Source organism: Bos javanicus, chromosome 19 (assembly GCF_032452875.1).
Source record: "Bos javanicus breed banteng chromosome 19, ARS-OSU_banteng_1.0, whole genome shotgun sequence".
Lineage (NCBI taxonomy): Eukaryota > Metazoa > Chordata > Mammalia > Artiodactyla > Bovidae > Bos > Bos javanicus.
Window position 1 is genome coordinate 58,319,404 of NC_083886.1, and position 17,224 is coordinate 58,336,627.

The 17,224-nt window shown below is 45.9% G+C and overlaps 1 protein-coding gene across 1 annotated transcript; it reads left to right on the forward strand.

Moving 5' to 3' along the window:
• The first annotated feature begins 10,888 nt into the window (after window positions 1–10,888).
• Window positions 10,889–16,965, forward strand: LOC133232911 (CMRF35-like molecule 5). Its single transcript, XM_061392914.1, has 4 exons — window positions 10,889–11,087; window positions 13,434–13,763; window positions 15,111–15,180; window positions 16,013–16,965. Exons 1-4 carry the CDS (start codon window positions 11,033–11,035, stop codon window positions 16,287–16,289), a joined length of 732 nt encoding a protein of 243 aa, XP_061248898.1. The 5' UTR covers window positions 10,889–11,032; the 3' UTR covers window positions 16,290–16,965.
• The last annotated feature ends 259 nt before the right edge of the window (window positions 16,966–17,224 follow it).

A 17,224-nucleotide genomic window follows, 5' to 3' on the forward strand; every position in this document is an offset into this window, starting at 1 on the left:
TAAGGTTTATTTACTTTACCAAAGTAACAAAAAGATTTTAAAAACAAATATAAATCATTTAAAGGCAAAGAAATTCATAATCTATTATTGAAAACTGCATTTTAAGAGAACTTTGTTCTCTAAACAGAGAAAAGACCAAATTCCAGCCTGATACCAACTTACTGTTAATAACAAAACTTGTTTATCTGTTTAATCGTAGAAAGTCTTTTACATAAATCTTGAAGAACTAGCAGTATTCTTCTAAAGGCATGAGAATAAAACCATAGAAGGCATGTTTAAAATCTGACTCTATTGCAATTGACAAAGAAACCTGGTCATAACACTTTAGTGTGATAACTAGAATTATAATTGACCATATTTTATCAGGGCATATCAGATCTATATGAATTTCACATAATTTTAGAATATCTATATTAGCAACATCAACCATACAGTATAACCTGAAAAGATTTTTTACCTCTTTAATGGTACTTCCCATGTCATTTAACATGTCCAGTGAACCCAGGTAGCTTAATAGCTCTTTGGGATGTCTCAGGGGCCCTCTGAAGCAACCCAAAGTTAGCTAGAAGTCAAGTTATTTAGAAAGTTTTGTTGATAAATATTAAAAGGGTTTATAACACTCAGTCAGATAGGATCACATAAGTTACTGCGAAATAATAGTTATTCACTTAGCCAAAGTTAACAAAAGATTTTAAAGGTAAATATAGAACAGATCAATTAAGAGGTTAAAAAAAAACTTAAATCTATTATTAAAAGCAGTTCAATATCTGAAGAAAGTATGTCCTCTTAACAGAGAGAAAGGCTGAATTTAAGTTTTTGCACCAGCTTACTTTAAACTTATTTAGGTAAACTTAATTAAATTTATTTTCAACTTAGTCTTAACCATGCACAAAACTTTTTCATGGTCCACCTTCCACAAACCTTTAATCACTTTCTGTAACAGTCTGTAGGTCTGTAAGTCAGACATACTTTCTTTCCCTTTATAAAATGCAATTTTATTTTTTTATATCTTCTTTATTAAAAACACATACCCTACTTTCTTATTAGATTAGCAAACAAACATTGATACTAGACATTTACTATTGAATATTTCACTTGAATCTGAAATTTATTGAGGTTAATTTTTCTTGTATTTAGAATGTTTGATTTTAAGTGCTTACTTTTCTTTGCTGCTAAGTCACTTCAGTTGTGTCCGATTCTGTGCGACCCCATAGACAGCAGGGATTCTCCAGGCAAGAACACTGGAGTGGGTTGCCATTTCCTTCTCCAATGCATGAAAGTGAAAAGTGAAAGTGAAGTAGCTCAGTCGTGTCCGACCCTCAGCGACCCCATGGACTGCAGCCTTCCAGGCTCCTCCATCCATGGGATTTTCCAGGCAAGAGTACTGGAGTGGGGTGCCATTGCCTTCTCCATTACTTTTCTTTAGGCCAATTAAATTAGAATTCATTTACAACTTCAACAATATTATCAGAAAAAAGACATATATTGAGACATACATAAATCCAGACAGACAGACTGACAGAAGAGATCTTATAGTTTTCTGTTTGAGATTTAAAATATCTCTTCAACCCCCTTTTTTTCTTTGCTTGACATTCTAATTTGCCCAAGGCTGAGGTCTCAGGCAAAGCTGGCTGTATTTCAAGGACATGGAAAGGGTTAACTTCAAGCTTTTCCCTGAGCAGTTCTTTTTAACAAGCTAGTTGTTTTTAATTGTATGTGCAAAAAGAATTGGTTTTGTAGTTTCCAAAAAGAAAAATTTATCTCACTCTGTTCAATCAGCAATCAGTTCAGTTCAGTCGCTCAGTCATGTCCGACTGTTTGTGACCCCATGAACTGCAGCATGCCAGGCCTCCCTGTCCATCACCAACTCCCGGAGTTTACTCAAACTCATGTCTTTTGAGTTGGTGATGCCATCTAACCATCTCATCCTCTGTCGTCCCCTTATCTTCTTGCCCTCAATCTTTCCCAGCATCAGGGTCTTTTCAAATGAGTCAGCTCTTCGCATCAGGTGGCCAAAGTATTGGAGTTTCAGCTTCAACATCAGTCCTTCCAATGAACACCCAGGACTGATCTCCTGTAGAATAGACTGGTTGGATCTCCTTGCAGTCCAAGGGACTCTCAAGAGTCTTCTCCAACACCACGGTTCAAAAGCATCAATTCTTCTGTGGTAAGCTTTCTTTATAGTCCAACTCTCACACCCATACATGACTACTGGAAAAACCATAGCCTTGACTAGATGGACCTTTGTTGACAAACTAATGTCTCTGCTTTTTAATATGCTGTTTCAGTTCAGTTGCTCAGTGTGTCTGACTCTTTGTGATCCCATGAATCACAGCACACCAGGCTTCCCTGTTCATCACCAACTCCCGGAGTTTACTCAAACTCATGTCCATTGAGTTGGTGATGCCATCCAGCCATCTCATCCTCTGTCGTCCACTTCTCCTCCTGCCCCCAGTCCCTCCCAGCATCAGGGTCTTTTCCAGTGAGTCAACTCTTCGCATGAGGTGGCCAAAGTACTGGAGTTCCAGCTTCAGCATCAGTCCTTCCAATGAACACCCAGAACTGATCTCCTTTGGGATGGACTGGTTGGATCTCCTTGAAGTCCAAGGGACGCTCAAGAGTCTTCTCCAACACCACAGTTCAAAAACATCAATTTTTTTGGCGCTCAGCCTTCTTTGCAGTCCAACTCTCACATCCATACATGACCACTGGAAAAACCCTAACCTTGACTAGATGGACCTTTGTTGGCAAAGTAATGTCTCTGCTTTTCAATATGCCATCTAGGTTGGTCATAACTTTCCTTCCAAGGAGTAAGCATCTTTTAATTTAATGGCTGCAGTCACCATCTGCAGTGATTTTGGAGCCCCCCAAAATAAAGTCTGACACTGTTTCCACTGTTTCCCCATCTATTTGCCATTAAGTGATGGGACCAGGTGCCATGATCTTAGTTTTCTGAATGTTGAGCTTTAAGCCAACTGGCTTTTTAGTTCCTCTTCACTTTTTGCCATAAGGGTGGTGTCATCTGCGTATCTGAGGTTATTGATATTTCTCCCGGCAATCTTGATTCCAGCTTGTGCGTCTTCCAGCCCAGCGTTTCTCACGATGTACTCTGCACATAAGTTAAATAAGTAGGGTGACAATATACAGGCTTGACGTACTCCTTTTCCTATTTGGAACGAGTCTGTTGTTCCATGTCCAGTTCTAACTGTTGCTTCCTGACCTGCATATAGGTTTCTCAAGATAGGTTGGTCATAATCAGCAATCACGCACTAACAATCATTCAGAGGCTATCACGATGCCTCCCTTCCTCCGGAGTCCCCAGTTCTCCCCATCTGATGCTCCTTTCTGGGGAGCCCAAGGAGGTGATCAGTCTCCTCTTCTACCTGTTGGGGTAAGTTCCTGCCTGGGGACCGGTCCCGGAGCCTTGCCTTATCCTGTGACCATTCCTGGTGAGTTGGTCTGTCACTCCAATGAGTCCAGTTGGGGCTCGGCTGTCCAGAGTGCTGGAACACTGGTCCAAAAGAGAACCTGGAATACTGTCAGGTGGCATGCCTCCTCACTCATCTTCGGGTTCCTTCACTCCAGCATGGCAGAGCCCGCAGTCTGGCGGCTCAAGGGACCGGCGTGGTTGGAATCTTGCTGGGGCCTCCAGAAATGTTGCAGAAACCAGTACTCCAGAAACCAAGCACCACACCTGGAGAGTTGGAGAATCAGGTTTATTATGCTGGCGGGCCCAGAGGAATTGACAGTCCAAGCTCTGAGCCCCGAACAAAGGGATTACAGAGTTTTAATAGACTGTAGTGGCAACACTAGCTGTTAATAGGCTGTTTTAAACTAAGGGGTTTTGCATGTGCAGGAACAGCGGTCAAGATGGGGAGGGGGATGCCTGGCCTGGACAGGCATGATGAAGCAGGTTTGCAGGGGCTGGGCGATTGCAAACAGCTGGACAAGGGTGAGTGAGATAAACTTCAGTTCCTAGTATTGCAAGTCCCCACTTTCTGAGACAACATGACCTATGTGGTCTAGATTTTGCAAGAGGCAAGCTGAGTTACAGAGGCAGAAGGAGAAGGAGGTGATGTAAAATTTTAACTTTTCCTTTTCACTAGGAGCGGGGGCTCCAGGAGCGGGGCCTCCAGGAGCTGGGATCTCCAGGGGAAGGACCTTTGGCAGCTGCAGGTCTCAGGCCCTAGGCTTCAGTAGCTCTGGCACACAGGTTTGCTTGCTGAACCAGTACTCGAGAGACCAAGCACCACACTTGGAGAGTTGGAGAATCAGGTTTATTATGCCGGCGGGCCCAGAAGAGTTAACAGTCCAAGCCCTGAGCCCCGAACAAAGGGATTACAGAGTTTTTATAGACAGACTGTAGTGGGCAACACTAGCTGTTAATAGGCTGGTTTATCCTGGTCACAGGATAAGGCAAGGCTCTGGGACCGGTCCCCAGGCAGGAACCTACCCCAACGGGTAGAAGAGGAGACTGATCACCTCCTTGGGCTCCCAGGAAGGGAGCATCAGATAGGGAGATCTGGGGACTCCAGAGGAAGGGAGGCATCGTGATAGCCTCTGAATGATTGTGACTGCGTGATGGCTGATTATGACAGCACGAGGAACCTTCCCGGATCAGGGGTCAAACTCTTGTCCCCTGGATGGGTGGGTGGATTCTTACCCACTGAGCCACCAGGGAAGTCCCAATCCTTTCTGGTGGAGGGTGTCTGAGTTGTGTAAAGTTTTGACTGTTATGAGGAGTGTTGCCCTGACATTGTGGCACATGCCTTTGGTGAACATCTATATACCTTCTTCTTAGCAAAGCATCTGCCTGCAATGCAGGAGACCTGGGTTCGATCCCTGGGTTGGGAAGATCCCCTGGAGAAGGAAATGGCAATCCACTCCAGTACTCTTGCCTAGAGAATCCCATGGATGGAGGAGCCTGGTGGGATACAGTCCACGGGGTCGCAAAGAGTCGGACACGACTGAGCAACTTCACTTTCTTGTTTTCTTTATTGGAAGAAACAATCATGTATAGGTCAGGTCAGGACCCAATTTTTATAATGGGTCTTTTCATTTTATTTATCTAATTGAAGTATAGTTGATTGACAATGTTGTACCAACCTCTCCTGTACAGCAGAGTGACTCAGCTATACGTATAGAAACGTTCTTTTTAAAAATATTCGTTTCCATTGTGATTTATCACAGGTATTGCAGACAGTCTCCCGTGGTATACACTAGAATCTTGCTGCTTGTCCATCCACATGTAACAGCTTACATCTGCTAATCCCAAACTCCAAGCCTTTTCCTTCCCTCCCTCCTCCTTGGCAACAATAAGTCAGTTCTCTACATCTGTGAGTCTGTTTCTGTATGGTGGATATGTTCATTTATGCCATATTTGAGATTCCACATATAAGTGATATCATATTGTGTTCATCTTTGACTTTCTGAGTTACTGCACTTAGTAGGGTAATCTCTAGTTACACGCATGTTGATGAAAATGGCATTGTGTTAGTTGCTCAGTTGTGTCTGACTCTTGTGGCCCCATGGACTGTACCCCACCAGGTTCTTCAGTCCATAGGACTCTCCAGGCAAGAATACTAGAGTAGGTTGCCATTTCCTTCACCAGAAAATGGCATTATTCGTTTTTTTTTTCACATGTGATAATATACATGTTTCAATGCATTCTCTCAAATCATCCCACCCTCTCCCTCTCCCACAGAGTCCAAAAGACTGTTCTATACATCTGTGTCTCTTATGCTGTCTCACATACAGGGTTATCATTACCATCTTTCTAAATTCCATATATATGTGTTATTATACTGTATTGGTGTTTTTTCTTTCTGGCTTACTTCACTCTGTATAAGGGCTCCAGTTTCATCCACCTCATTAGAACTGATTCAAATGTATTCTTTTTAATGGCTGAGCAATACTCCATTGTGTATATGTACCACAGCTTTCTTTATCCATTCGTCTGCTGATGGACATCTAGGTTGCTTCCATGTCCTGGCTATTATAAACAGTGCTGTGATGAACATTGGGGTACATGTGTCTCTTTCAATTCTGGTTTCTTCGGTGTGTATGCCCAGCAGTGGGATTGCTGGGTTGTATGGCGGTTCTATTTCCAGTTTTTTAAGGAATCTCCACACTGTTCTCCATAGTGGCTGTACTAGTTTGCATTCCCATCAACAGTGTAAGAGAGTTCCCTTTTCTCCACACCCTCTCCAGCATTTATTGCTTGTAGACTTTTGGATAGCAGCCATTCTGACTGGCATGAAATGGTACCTCATAGTGGTTTTGATTTGCATTTCTCTGATAATGAGTGATGTTGAGCATCTTTTCATGTGTTTGTTAGCCATCTGTTTGTCTTCTTTGTAGAAATATCTGTTTAGTTCTTTGGCCCATTTTTGATTGGGTCGTTTATTTTTCTGGAATTGAGCTGCAGGAGTTGCTTGTATATTTTTGAGATTAATTCTTTGTCAGTTGCTTCATTTGCTATTATTTTCTCCCATTCTGAAGGCTGTCTTTTCACCTTGCTTATAGTTTCCTTTGTTGTGCAGAAGCTTTTAATTTTAATTAGGTCCCATTTGTTTATTTTTTATTTTATTTCCAATATTCTGGGAGGTGGGTCATAGAGGATCCTGCTGTGATTTATGTCGGAGAGTGTTTTGCCTATGTTCTCCTCTAGGAGTTTTATAGTTTCTGGTCTTATGTTTAGATCTTTAATCCATTTTGAGTTTATTTTTGTGTATGGTGTTAGAAAGTGTTCTAGTTTCAGTCTTTAACAAGTGGTTGACCAGTTTTCCCAGCACCACTTATTAAAGAGATTTTCTTTTCTCCATTATATATTCTTGCCTCCTTTGTCAAAGATAAGGTGTCCATAGATGCGTGGACTTATTTCTGGGCTTTCTATTTTGTTCCATTGATTTATATTTCTGTCTTTGTGCCAGTACCATACTGTCTTGATGACTGTGGCTTTGTAGTAGAGCTTGAAGTCAGGCAGGTTAATTCCTCCAGTTCCATTCTTCTTTCTCAAGATTGCTTTGGCTATTCAAGATTTTTTGTATTTTCATACAAATTGTGAAATTATTTGTTCTAGCTCTGTGAAAAATACCATTGGTAGCTTAATAGGGATTGCATTGAATCTATAGATTGCTTTGGGTAGTATACTCATTTTCACTATATTGATTCTTCTGATCCATGAACATGGTATATTTCTCCATCTATTAGTGTCCTCTTTGATCTCTTTCACCAGTGTTTTATAGTTTTCTATATATAGGTCTTTTGTTTCTTTAGGTAGATATATTCCTAAGTATTTTATTCTTTTTGTTGCAATGATGAATGGAATTGTTTCCTTAATTTCTCTTTCTATTTTCTCATTATTAGTGTATAGGAATGCAAGGGATTTCTGTGTGTTGTTTTTATATCCTTCAACTTTACTATATTCATTGATTAGCTCTAGTAATTTCCTGGTAGAGTCTTTAGGATTTTCTATGTAGAGGATAATGTCATCTGCAAACAGTGAGAGTTTTACTTTTTCTCTTCCAATTTGGATTCCTTTTACTTCTTTTTCTGCTCTGATTGCTGTGGCCAAAACTTCCAAAACTATGTTGAATAGTAGTGGTAAGAGTGGGCACCTTTGTCTTGTTCCTGACTTTAGGGGAAATGCTTTCAATTTTTCACCATTGAGGATAATGTTTGCTGTGGGTTTGTCATATATAGCTTTTATTATGTTGAGGTATGTTCCTTCCATTCCTGCTTTCTGCAGGGTTTTTATCATAAATGGATGTTGAATTTTGTCAAAGGCTTTCTCTGCATCTATTGAGATAATCATATGGCTTTTATTTTTCAATTTGTTAATGTGGTGTATTACACTGATTGATTTGCAGATATTGAAGAATCCTTGCATCCCTGGGATAAAGCCCACTTGGTCATGATGTATGATCTTTTTAATGTGTTGTTGAATTCTGATTGCTAGAATTTTGTTAAGGATTTTTGCATCTATGTTCATCAGTGATATTGGCCTGTAGTTTTCTTTTTTTGTGGCATCTTTGTCTGGTTTTGGTATTAGGGTGATGGTGGCCTCATAGAATGAGTTTGGAAGTTTACCTTCCTCTGCAATTTTCTGGAAGAGTTTGAGTAGGATAGGTGTTAGCTATTCTCTAAAATTTTGGTAGAATTCAGCTGTGAAGCTGTCTGGACCTGGGCTTTTGTTTGCTGGAAGATTTCTGATTACAGTTTCAATTTCCGTGCTTGTGATGGATCTGTTAAGATTTTCCATTTCTTCCTGGTTCAGTTTTGGATAGTTGTACTTTTCTAAGAGTTTGTCCATTTCTTCCAAATTGTCCATTTTATTGGCATATAATTGCTGATAGAAGTCTCTTATGATCCTTTGTATTTCTGTGTTGTCTGTTGTGATCTCTCCATTTTCATTTCTAATTTTATTGATTTGATTCTTCTCCCTTTTTTTCCTGATGAGTTTGGCTAATGGTTTGTCAATTTTATTTATCGTCTCAAAGAACCAGCTTTTTTTGCTTTGTTGATTTTTGCTATGGTCTCTTTTGTTTCTTTTGCATTTATTTCTACCCTAATTTTAAAGATTTCTTTCCTTCTGCTAACCCTGGGGTTCTTCATTTCTTCCTTTTCTAGTTGCTTTATGTGTAGAGTTAGGTTATTTGCTTGACTTTTTTCTTGTTTCTTGAAGTATGCCTGTATTGCTATGAACCTTCCCCTTAGCACTGCTTTTACAGTGTCTGACAGATTTTGGGTTGTTGTGTTTTCATTTTCATTCGTTACTATGAAATATTTTGATATCTTTTTTGATTTCTTCTGTGATTTGTTGGTTATTCAGCAGCGTGTTGTTCAGCCTCCATATGTTGGAATTTTAAATAGTTTTTCTCCTGTAATTGAGATCTAATCTTATGGCTTAGTAATATTCCAGTGTGGAGAAGGCAATGGCTCCCCACTCCATTACTCTTGCTTGGAAAATCCCATAGATGGAGGAGCCTGGTAGGCTGCAGTCCATAGGGTTGCTAAGAGTCGGACACGACTGAGCGACTTCACTTTCACTTTTCACTTTCATGCATTGGAGAAGGAAATGGCAACCCACTCCAGTGTTCTTGCCTGGAGAATCCCAGGGACAGGGGAGCCTGGTGGGCTGCCGTCTATGGGGTCGCACAGAGTCAGACACGACTGAAGTGACTTAGCAGCAGTAGCAGCAGCAGTATTCCAGTGTGTGTATATATGTGTACATATATACACATCACCTTTCTCTCATCCATGATCTGTTCATGGACATTTAGCTTATTTCTATGTCTCAGCTGTTGTGAACAGCGCTGCTATGAACATTGGGGTACACGCATCTTTTTGAACTAGAGATTTGTCCATGTATATTCCCAGGTGTGGGAATGCTGGATTATATCATAATTCTATTTTTAGTTTTCTGAGGAACCTCCACACAATTTCCATAGTCACTGCACCAACTTATATTCTCACTAACAGGGTAGGACGGTTCCCTTTTCTCCACCCTCTCGCCAGCGTTGGGTAAATCTAGACTTTCTAATGATGGCCATTCTGACCAGTGTGAGGTGATATCGCACCTTATTGGTGCGATATTCTCTACTTATTGGTGATGCTGAGCATCTTCTCATGTGCCTACATAGAACATTGGGATGTCTTCTTTGGAGAAATGACCGGGACCTACTTTTAAGAGAAGTGGGATTTCAGCCAGGGTTAAATCCTCAGCCACAACCAGTGATTCAGGACACACATTTCCTGGAGGGAAACTGAGTCCCTGAGACCAGTGCACTTAAGCTCTTCACCACCTGCCCAGGTGCTTGAACCCTCAGCGTGGGCAGAAGAGGTCCGAACACCCGTTAGAAGACAGTGGCTCCCCTGCTGCAGATAAGAAAATGAGCTCCTTTCGTCATGACCAGAGGGCGTACCTGGGAGTGGATCTCAAGGCACAGATCCTGGTGGTGGAATCTCATGGTGACTGAGGAGGAGTCTTTCGATCTGGGGCTTACACACACACACACACACACACACACACATACAGCATGGGGCACTCAGCACACTTGCCAAGCCTGGGGAGCTGGGCCCTGTTCACCTCTGGGTAGCTCTTAGCAGCACAGAAGCCACAAAACCACACATTAAATGAAATAAGCGGAACTGGCCAGGACAGAGTGAGAAAGAAGGGGTCAGAGGCTCAGAGAAACTCGCCTCCTAAAATATGACAGAGAATAGGAGAGACAAAGAATCAGTCCAGAGAGGAGGGGGAGAGGGAGCAGGGGACACAGGGAGCCCCTGGGGGCAGTGGGGAGGGTCACACAGGAGACAGAAGAATAAGCAGTGCCTGTGCAGGGCGGTGACCAGCAGCCAGGAGCCGGGGGGCACGTGCAGACGTGGGAGAGGAAGCCTCTGGGCAAAATGGGTGAAAGGAAAAGGGGCTTCTCCTTTCTGATCCTGCCCCAGGGTGGCCTCTGCTCTGCACAGACTCAGGACCTCAAAGGGAGCCAAGCCCAGGGAGGGGCAGGGGTCAGGCTCAGGGCAGGAAGGTGGTCTGAGATGCAGGTGGGGGTGCTGCCTGCAGAGAGGGAAGGGTGGGACTGTGTCTGCAGTGAGGCTGGACCTGAGCCCCGAGCTCCGCCTTCTCCCCAAGTGCAGACCCAGTTGAGTCCATTCCTGTGTCCAACCCCTGCTCTGGGGTCCTCTCTATTCACCCACCACCAGCTCTGCCCCCTCCCCCCAGCAGCGATGTCTCGGCTCCTCGTGGGCAACCCGCCCGGACCCGGACCACTTGTTCTCCCCAGAGGCACAGAGGTCTGGACACAGCTCTCATCACGTGCTGCAATTCATCCTCTCAATGAGTGACAGCCTTTTCTCCTAATCTGTAAAATGCAGAAGTAGGTGCTGACCGTGGGAAGTGAACCAGAGACAAGTGCAAAGGAGATTCAGGAAACATCTCTCGAGGCTTGAGGGACATCTGGCGTGTCCACTTCTGACCTTGGCGCCGGTCCTTGGAGGGACCGAGAGCTCGTTAGCTCCGAGGATGGGAGGCAGGACCACGTGTCTGCTCCCGGCTCTGTTTCTTCTTGTCATCCCAGGTGAGTGGGGTGGGGCTTCCGACCCTGGAGTGACTGAGGCAGGAGATCCTGAGGGTCTGTCCTGGGGGAATATGGCAGGGTCCATTCGTTCATCCAGACACTGATTTGTTAATCAAATATCATGTTTACTGTTAACACCTCACAGCTTCTATGTTAGGTGCTGGCAAACAAGAAACCAAACCAAACCCAAGTGTCCCCCCCGTAGGACAGTGTTTTTCAACCTTGGCCATTCTAGACACACAGATGAATGAATGAAAACGGGGGTGCAGCTGCAGGGGGTGATGAAGGAATCCACTCCTGAAGAGCTTTTTAAAGCTTTATTTCTGGCTGCACTGGGTCATCGGGGTGCTCAGGATCTTTCTCTAGGTGCGGTGCGTGGGCTTCTCATAGACTATTTTGCAGCTGCTGCTGCTAAGTCACTTCAGTCGTGTCCGACTCTGTGTGACCCCATAGACAGCAGCCCATGAGGCTCCCCCATCTCTGGGATTCTCCAGGCAAGAACACTGTAGTGGATTGCCATTTCCTTATTTTGCAGCAGGTCTCTTTAATGGTCAATTTTTGTAAATGTTCTCTACGTGATTTAAAAAAACGTGTTGTTTGAAGTTGTTAGATCATGTTGCGCATGCTTCTAGTTCCATCCCAAACTCATACTGAACAATCACGCTGAATGTTTATTGACTCTAAAGAAGTGGTCAGAGTTTCTGTGAGTGGGTTTACATTTGCATGCATGCATGCTAAGTTGCTAAATCGTGTCCGACTCTTTGTGACTCCATGGATTGTAGTCTGCCAGACTCCTCTGTCCATTGAATTCTCCAGGCAAGAATACTGGAGTGGGTTTCCAAGCCCTCCTCCAGGGGATGTTCTTGACCCAGGGATGGAACTTGTTTCCTGTGGCTCCTGAATTGCAGACGGATTCTTTACCCCTGAGCCACTGGGGGGCTCCGGGTTTGCGTTGACTTCAGTAAATTTAAATAATTTTTAATGGAGATTTGATTTAAGTGATTTCCAGTGCTCTGAGTGCCTTTACGAAAGTTTCAGTTCAGTTCAGTTCAGTCACTCAGTCACGTCTGATTCTTTGTGACCCCATGGACTGCAGCACGGCAGGCCTCCCTGTCCATCACCAACTCCTGGAGTTTACTCAAACTCATGTCCATTGAGTTGGTGATGCCATCCAACCATCTCATCCTCTGTCATCCCATTGTCCTCCCAGCATCTTTTCCAGCATCAGGGTCTTTTCCAATGAGTCAGTTCCTCACATCAGGTGGCCAAAGTATTGGAGTTTCAGCTTCAGCATCAGTCCTTCCGATGAACACCCAGGACTGATCTCCTTTAGGATGGACTGGTTGGATCTCCTTGCAGTCCAAGGGACTCTCAAGAGTCTTCTTCAACAACACAGTTCAAAAGTATCAATTGTTCATCACTGAGCTTTCTTTATAGGTCATCTCTCACATCCATACATGACTAGTGGGAAAACCATACCTTTGATTAGACAGACCTAGACTGAAAATAATGAGCAAGTGATCGATGACCTAGAGCAGGTGGTTGCAGAGCAGAGAGTAGTTTTTTTTTCTGGTTTACTCAGTGTTGATCTCTTGATAGAATCATTTCCATTAGATTTAACAAAAACCTTACAAGACACCTGAAGACATACATAGGTGTTGCTCTGTTTCATACCTAACCTGTCCTTGCTTTTGTCCTACAAAAGCACTTCCCCCAGGAATTTGGGAGTGGAATTTACAGTTCAGTGAACATAATGGGACGTGTCCTGTATGGAGTCCACAGCAAATGGAACCCCAGTAGCAACCACTGCCTTGGTCAGCTTCGAGGAGGCCCCTGCAGCACATTCACTACACCATACCCAGTTTACCGCTTTACTACATCGTAGCCAGTGGGAACAGCCTCCCCGCAGACGTGTTAAGGGGGTGTTTCAGCTGGACCTCCTGAGGTCATCAGTGCAGAGTCATCTTCTGTGGAAATGGGTCCTCGGGGTCTTTCCTCCCCATCAGAGCAGAATAACACAGGGATGGCTGCAAATGGACGTGGCTGGAATGGAAAGACTCACTGGCCGCAGACAGGTGAAGTGGGATGATCTCAGGAAGTTGCTCTTGCTCTGTGTCAGTGTTTGTGTTTCTTCGAGATCCGCAGTTGTGCTTTTATGGGATTTTCCTCGTGGCTTTGACTAGGATTTTGAAGGGCAAAAGGTCCATCTTGTGGACGGTGTATCCCTTCCTTGACTGTTACTCCGCTCAGGAGGCCCTTGGGTCTGGTTGAATTATTCACAGTGCAGGAGGCTGTGGCCCTGCCCCCAGGACGGGAGGTAACAGGTACGTGGATTTGTGTTTCCAGGCTCATCTGCCATCTCGGGTCCCAGAGCAGTGAGAGGTGTGGAGCGGGGCTCACTGACTGTGCGGTGTCGATACGAACCTGGGTATGAGCGCTACGTGAAGTGGTGGTGCCGGGAGGCTGCCTGGGAAAACTGTCCCTTCGTTATTAAAACCACTGGATCAGAGAAGGAGGTGAAGAAGGGCCGAGTGTCCATCAGGGACAACCAGAAAGACTGCTCGTTCACCGTGACCATGGAGGAGCTCAGGCTGGACGATTCAGACACTTACTGGTGTGGGATTGAGAGAACTGGAACTGACCTGGGGAACCCAGTAGAAGTGACCATTGGCCCAGGTAAGAGTATGTGTGTGTGTGGACGTGTCTCTTCAGGGCCTGCTCTGTCCAAGGACCCAACTGTCCCTCAGAGGGAATGTCCCAGGGGTGGGGGAGTCCTGAGGGCTCACGGAGCCTCTGCTGACCACCTGGGCTGGGAGGGGCCGGGCTTCCCCTTGACGCTCTCCTGGCTCCAGGGCCGCCTCCAGGCCGGGATCAGGCTTTCCCAACACCCTGTTTCCCTGTGCACAGTCAGTGCCCGAGTCTGCTCCCAAGGAGATAAAGGTGGTGGGACCAGGGTCAGCCTGTGGGCCAAAGGACCCTCCTCTATGGGACCTGGAGACCCCGATTCCTGCCAGCGCTTTCCTGGGACCCCTGCTGCCCTGGGGGTGTTCCTGCTCTTTCTGGAATTCAGGGTTGGGACTTCAGAGCTGCCATGCCCACCGTGTGTTCCATATCCCATCTCAGGGGGAAGTCCCAGCCCAGTGAGGGATGCTGTGCTTAATTTCGGGGTCTGGACAGGGCTCCACAGTCAGAAGGCTGCATTTCTGGTGCATGAAACCCCATCATGAGCCATTTATACATCTGAGTTGAAGAACACTCTCTTCCTCAATCCTTCTAGAAGGCAAACACTCCTGGGCATGTTAGCGGAGGCACCTTGGTTTGACCAATTTTGCCTGTTGGTCTCTGCTTCTGTTGACCCTCGGACCTGGTGACCCAGCTCACTGGGCACCTCTGGCAGAGAGGGGTGGGCACACAGTCAATGGCTCCCCTACACATACACCCTGAACCTGGAGGCTCATTATACTTGCAAAGCAGAGCAGGTTCATCTCAGTCAATCCTGACAACACTCCTGAGAGTAACTATCCCCATCGCGGGAGCTTAATAACATCCTCCAAGTGCAGGCTCTTCCTGAACCTCGGGATTTTACTGAGGTCAGGGCTGGCCCTGACCTTTGAAGTTGCAGATTTTGGCTGTGTCAGCTGCCTGGCAGACCCCGTTCTACTCCTGTCCTCGTGGATAAGTAGATGGAGGAGGCACTGGCCGTGGCCCTGTCACGAGCAGCTGGAGCATTTGAATTCCACTGTCCTCCAGCTGCCCTTGGCCTGAGGCGACCCTGGGCCCCTTTACCCTTCCTGGACCTGTGCCAGCCCCACTGCCTTTGAGGCTTTGAGTCTCCTGGAGGCCAGGGAGATATGAGCAGTCTGGGCTGTCGGCCCCTCCCTTGGCCCTCCTCCAGACACTCAGGATAGGGAGGCCCATGCTTCCCAAACCCAGATCCCCCAGACTCAGAGGCACTTTTCGGTCTGCAGGTGGGTGAACAGATAGAGTGCTGTGTAACCTGGTCTGTGTGTCTTGCAACTGCAGGGTCGATCTTCACCCGCCCCACCACCAATGCCAACATGTTCACGGCACCAGTTGCCCCTGAAGGACACCTGTAAGTAACAATTAGGGCTTTTGATCTTCATGAGATGGCTGATACATTCATTTATCCAACAAATAAGCGCTGGGTGGGTACCCACTCCTGCCCATCCCTTTTTTCAAAAAAATTTTTTATTTATTTTATTTTTTGGGGGGATGTGCTCGGTCTTCATGGCTGTGCACGGGCTTTCTAATGATTCCTGCATTGGCCGTGGATTCTTTATCACTGGACCACCAGGGAAGCCTGCCCATCCCTGTTTTAGAAATATGAGGGGATATGATGACTATCCAAATATCCAGCTGTCTGCCTTCCAGGTACTTACATTACATAAGTAACGTTCCAAACAGAGTTAAGTGATTAATTGATAAATGACTTCATTTGACAAATTTCTGTGAAGAGTGAAGAATAAGGGATGATTCTTGTATTAGTTTGGCTGCCATGGCAAAGTAACACAGGCCAGGCAGCTTAGACAACGTTCATTTTTCACAGCTCTGGAGGCCAGAGTCTGCGGTCAAGGTGTCAGCGTATCTCCTTTCTCCCAAGGGCTCCCTCCTTAGCTGTGTAGACGGCCGTCTTCCTCGCTGTGCATCTCGTGGTTTCCCCTTTGTGTGTGTCTATGTTCTAAGCTCTTCTCCTTCTGATGAGGACACTAATCCTTTCCTGCCCAGGAGAGCAGCAAGGGTCAGAACAGGGAGACATGAAGAAGGAGAGTCTGGGGGGAGAAGGCTGTTGTCACCCTGGGGTCCCAGGCTGGCCCTGGTGTAGGGTATTGGAACCTGGGACCCGGGAGAGCTGGGAGGAGGGGGCCTGGCAGGCATCTCACTTCCTGTCCCCGTGTTCTCCACAGGCCCCTGCTGGGCAGCGTCCACTTCCTGCTCCTGGTCTTCCTGAAGGTGCCCCTGTTCCTGGGCATGCTCGGTGCTGTCCTCTGGGTCAACAGGCCTCTGAGGAGCTCTGGGGGGAAGCCCCAGGAACACCAGCAGCCCCCATGCTCTTCAACATTCCCCGAGCAAAAGACCCTCGAACAGAAGCAAAAGGCATTTTTTTCAGGCAATGACAGTGGTCAGTGGCGACTGTGGTTCTCGAGGCAGCGTGGCCCCCCGCTTCAAGAATCAGTCCCCTAGTCCCTGGAAACCTGCTGCTCTGATGCTCCAGTCTGGCTCTAGTTTCGCCCTTCCCTGCACAGCCTCTGGCCTTCTTCGTCCTGAGGCCTCCAACACAGGAGAAACTACAGGAAGGAATGGAAGAGCGGATGCCTTCTTCTGGGCCCAGTTCCTTGGAGGACATATATGATCTCAAGTCTGTGTCACACACAACGTAATGCACTTATTTTTGCATTGTGTGCGGGGCAGGGGTCAGCCAATCGTGGGCTTGAGATTCTCTGTGTGTGTGCTCGATCGTGTCCGACTCTTTGTGACCCCATGGACTGTAGCCCGAGAGGCTCCTTTCTCCATGGGATTTCCCAGACACGAATACTGGAGTGGGTTGCCATTTCCTCCTCCAGGGAATCTTCCCGACCCAGGTGTTGATCCCGTGTCTCCTGCATCTCCCGCATTTGCAGGTGGACCACTGAGCCACCTGGGAAATTCTAGACCCCATGAAAGTAGAAAAATGTGCAAAACGATGATAATATGCCAACTGCATGTGAAGATATGAAAGTATAAGTGGACAGAGGGACTTTGCTGGTGGTCCAGTGGGTAAGAATCTGGCTTGCAAAGCAGAGGCTGTGGGTTCAATCCCTGGTTGGGGAACCACGACTGTGCAGTGCAACGAAAGATTCTGCATGACTCATGAAGATCCCGGGGGCGGGGGAGGCGGGGGAGGTGATGCAGCCAAATAAATAAAGAAAATATTTTCTTAAAAAGTGGTCAGAAGACTCTGGCATCCCTGCCCTGATGTATTTTGTGTGTTTGAAATGAGATTCTAGTACCAGCACCATCCCTCACCTCCTAGGCACACCTGAAGATGAGAACGACCTCACAGCCTCTCCTTGTCACCATAAGTTCCCGCCCCGTTAATATCTCCATTTTCTTCCCTGTCTTGAATGTATTCAGTCTGG

Bases quoted from the DNA above. Each gene is read 5' to 3' on its own strand.
- LOC133232911 (XM_061392914.1), top strand. From the start codon at position 11,033: ATGGGAGGCAGGACCACGTGTCTGCTCCCGGCTCTGTTTCTTCTTGTC. The intron at 11,088-13,433 runs GTGAGTGGGGTG...TTGTGTTTCCAG, and splicing joins GTTTCTTCTTGTCATCCCAG to GCTCATCTGCCATCTCGGGT. The intron at 15,181-16,012 runs GTAAGTAACAAT...TGTTCTCCACAG, and splicing joins GTTGCCCCTGAAGGACACCT to GCCCCTGCTGGGCAGCGTCC.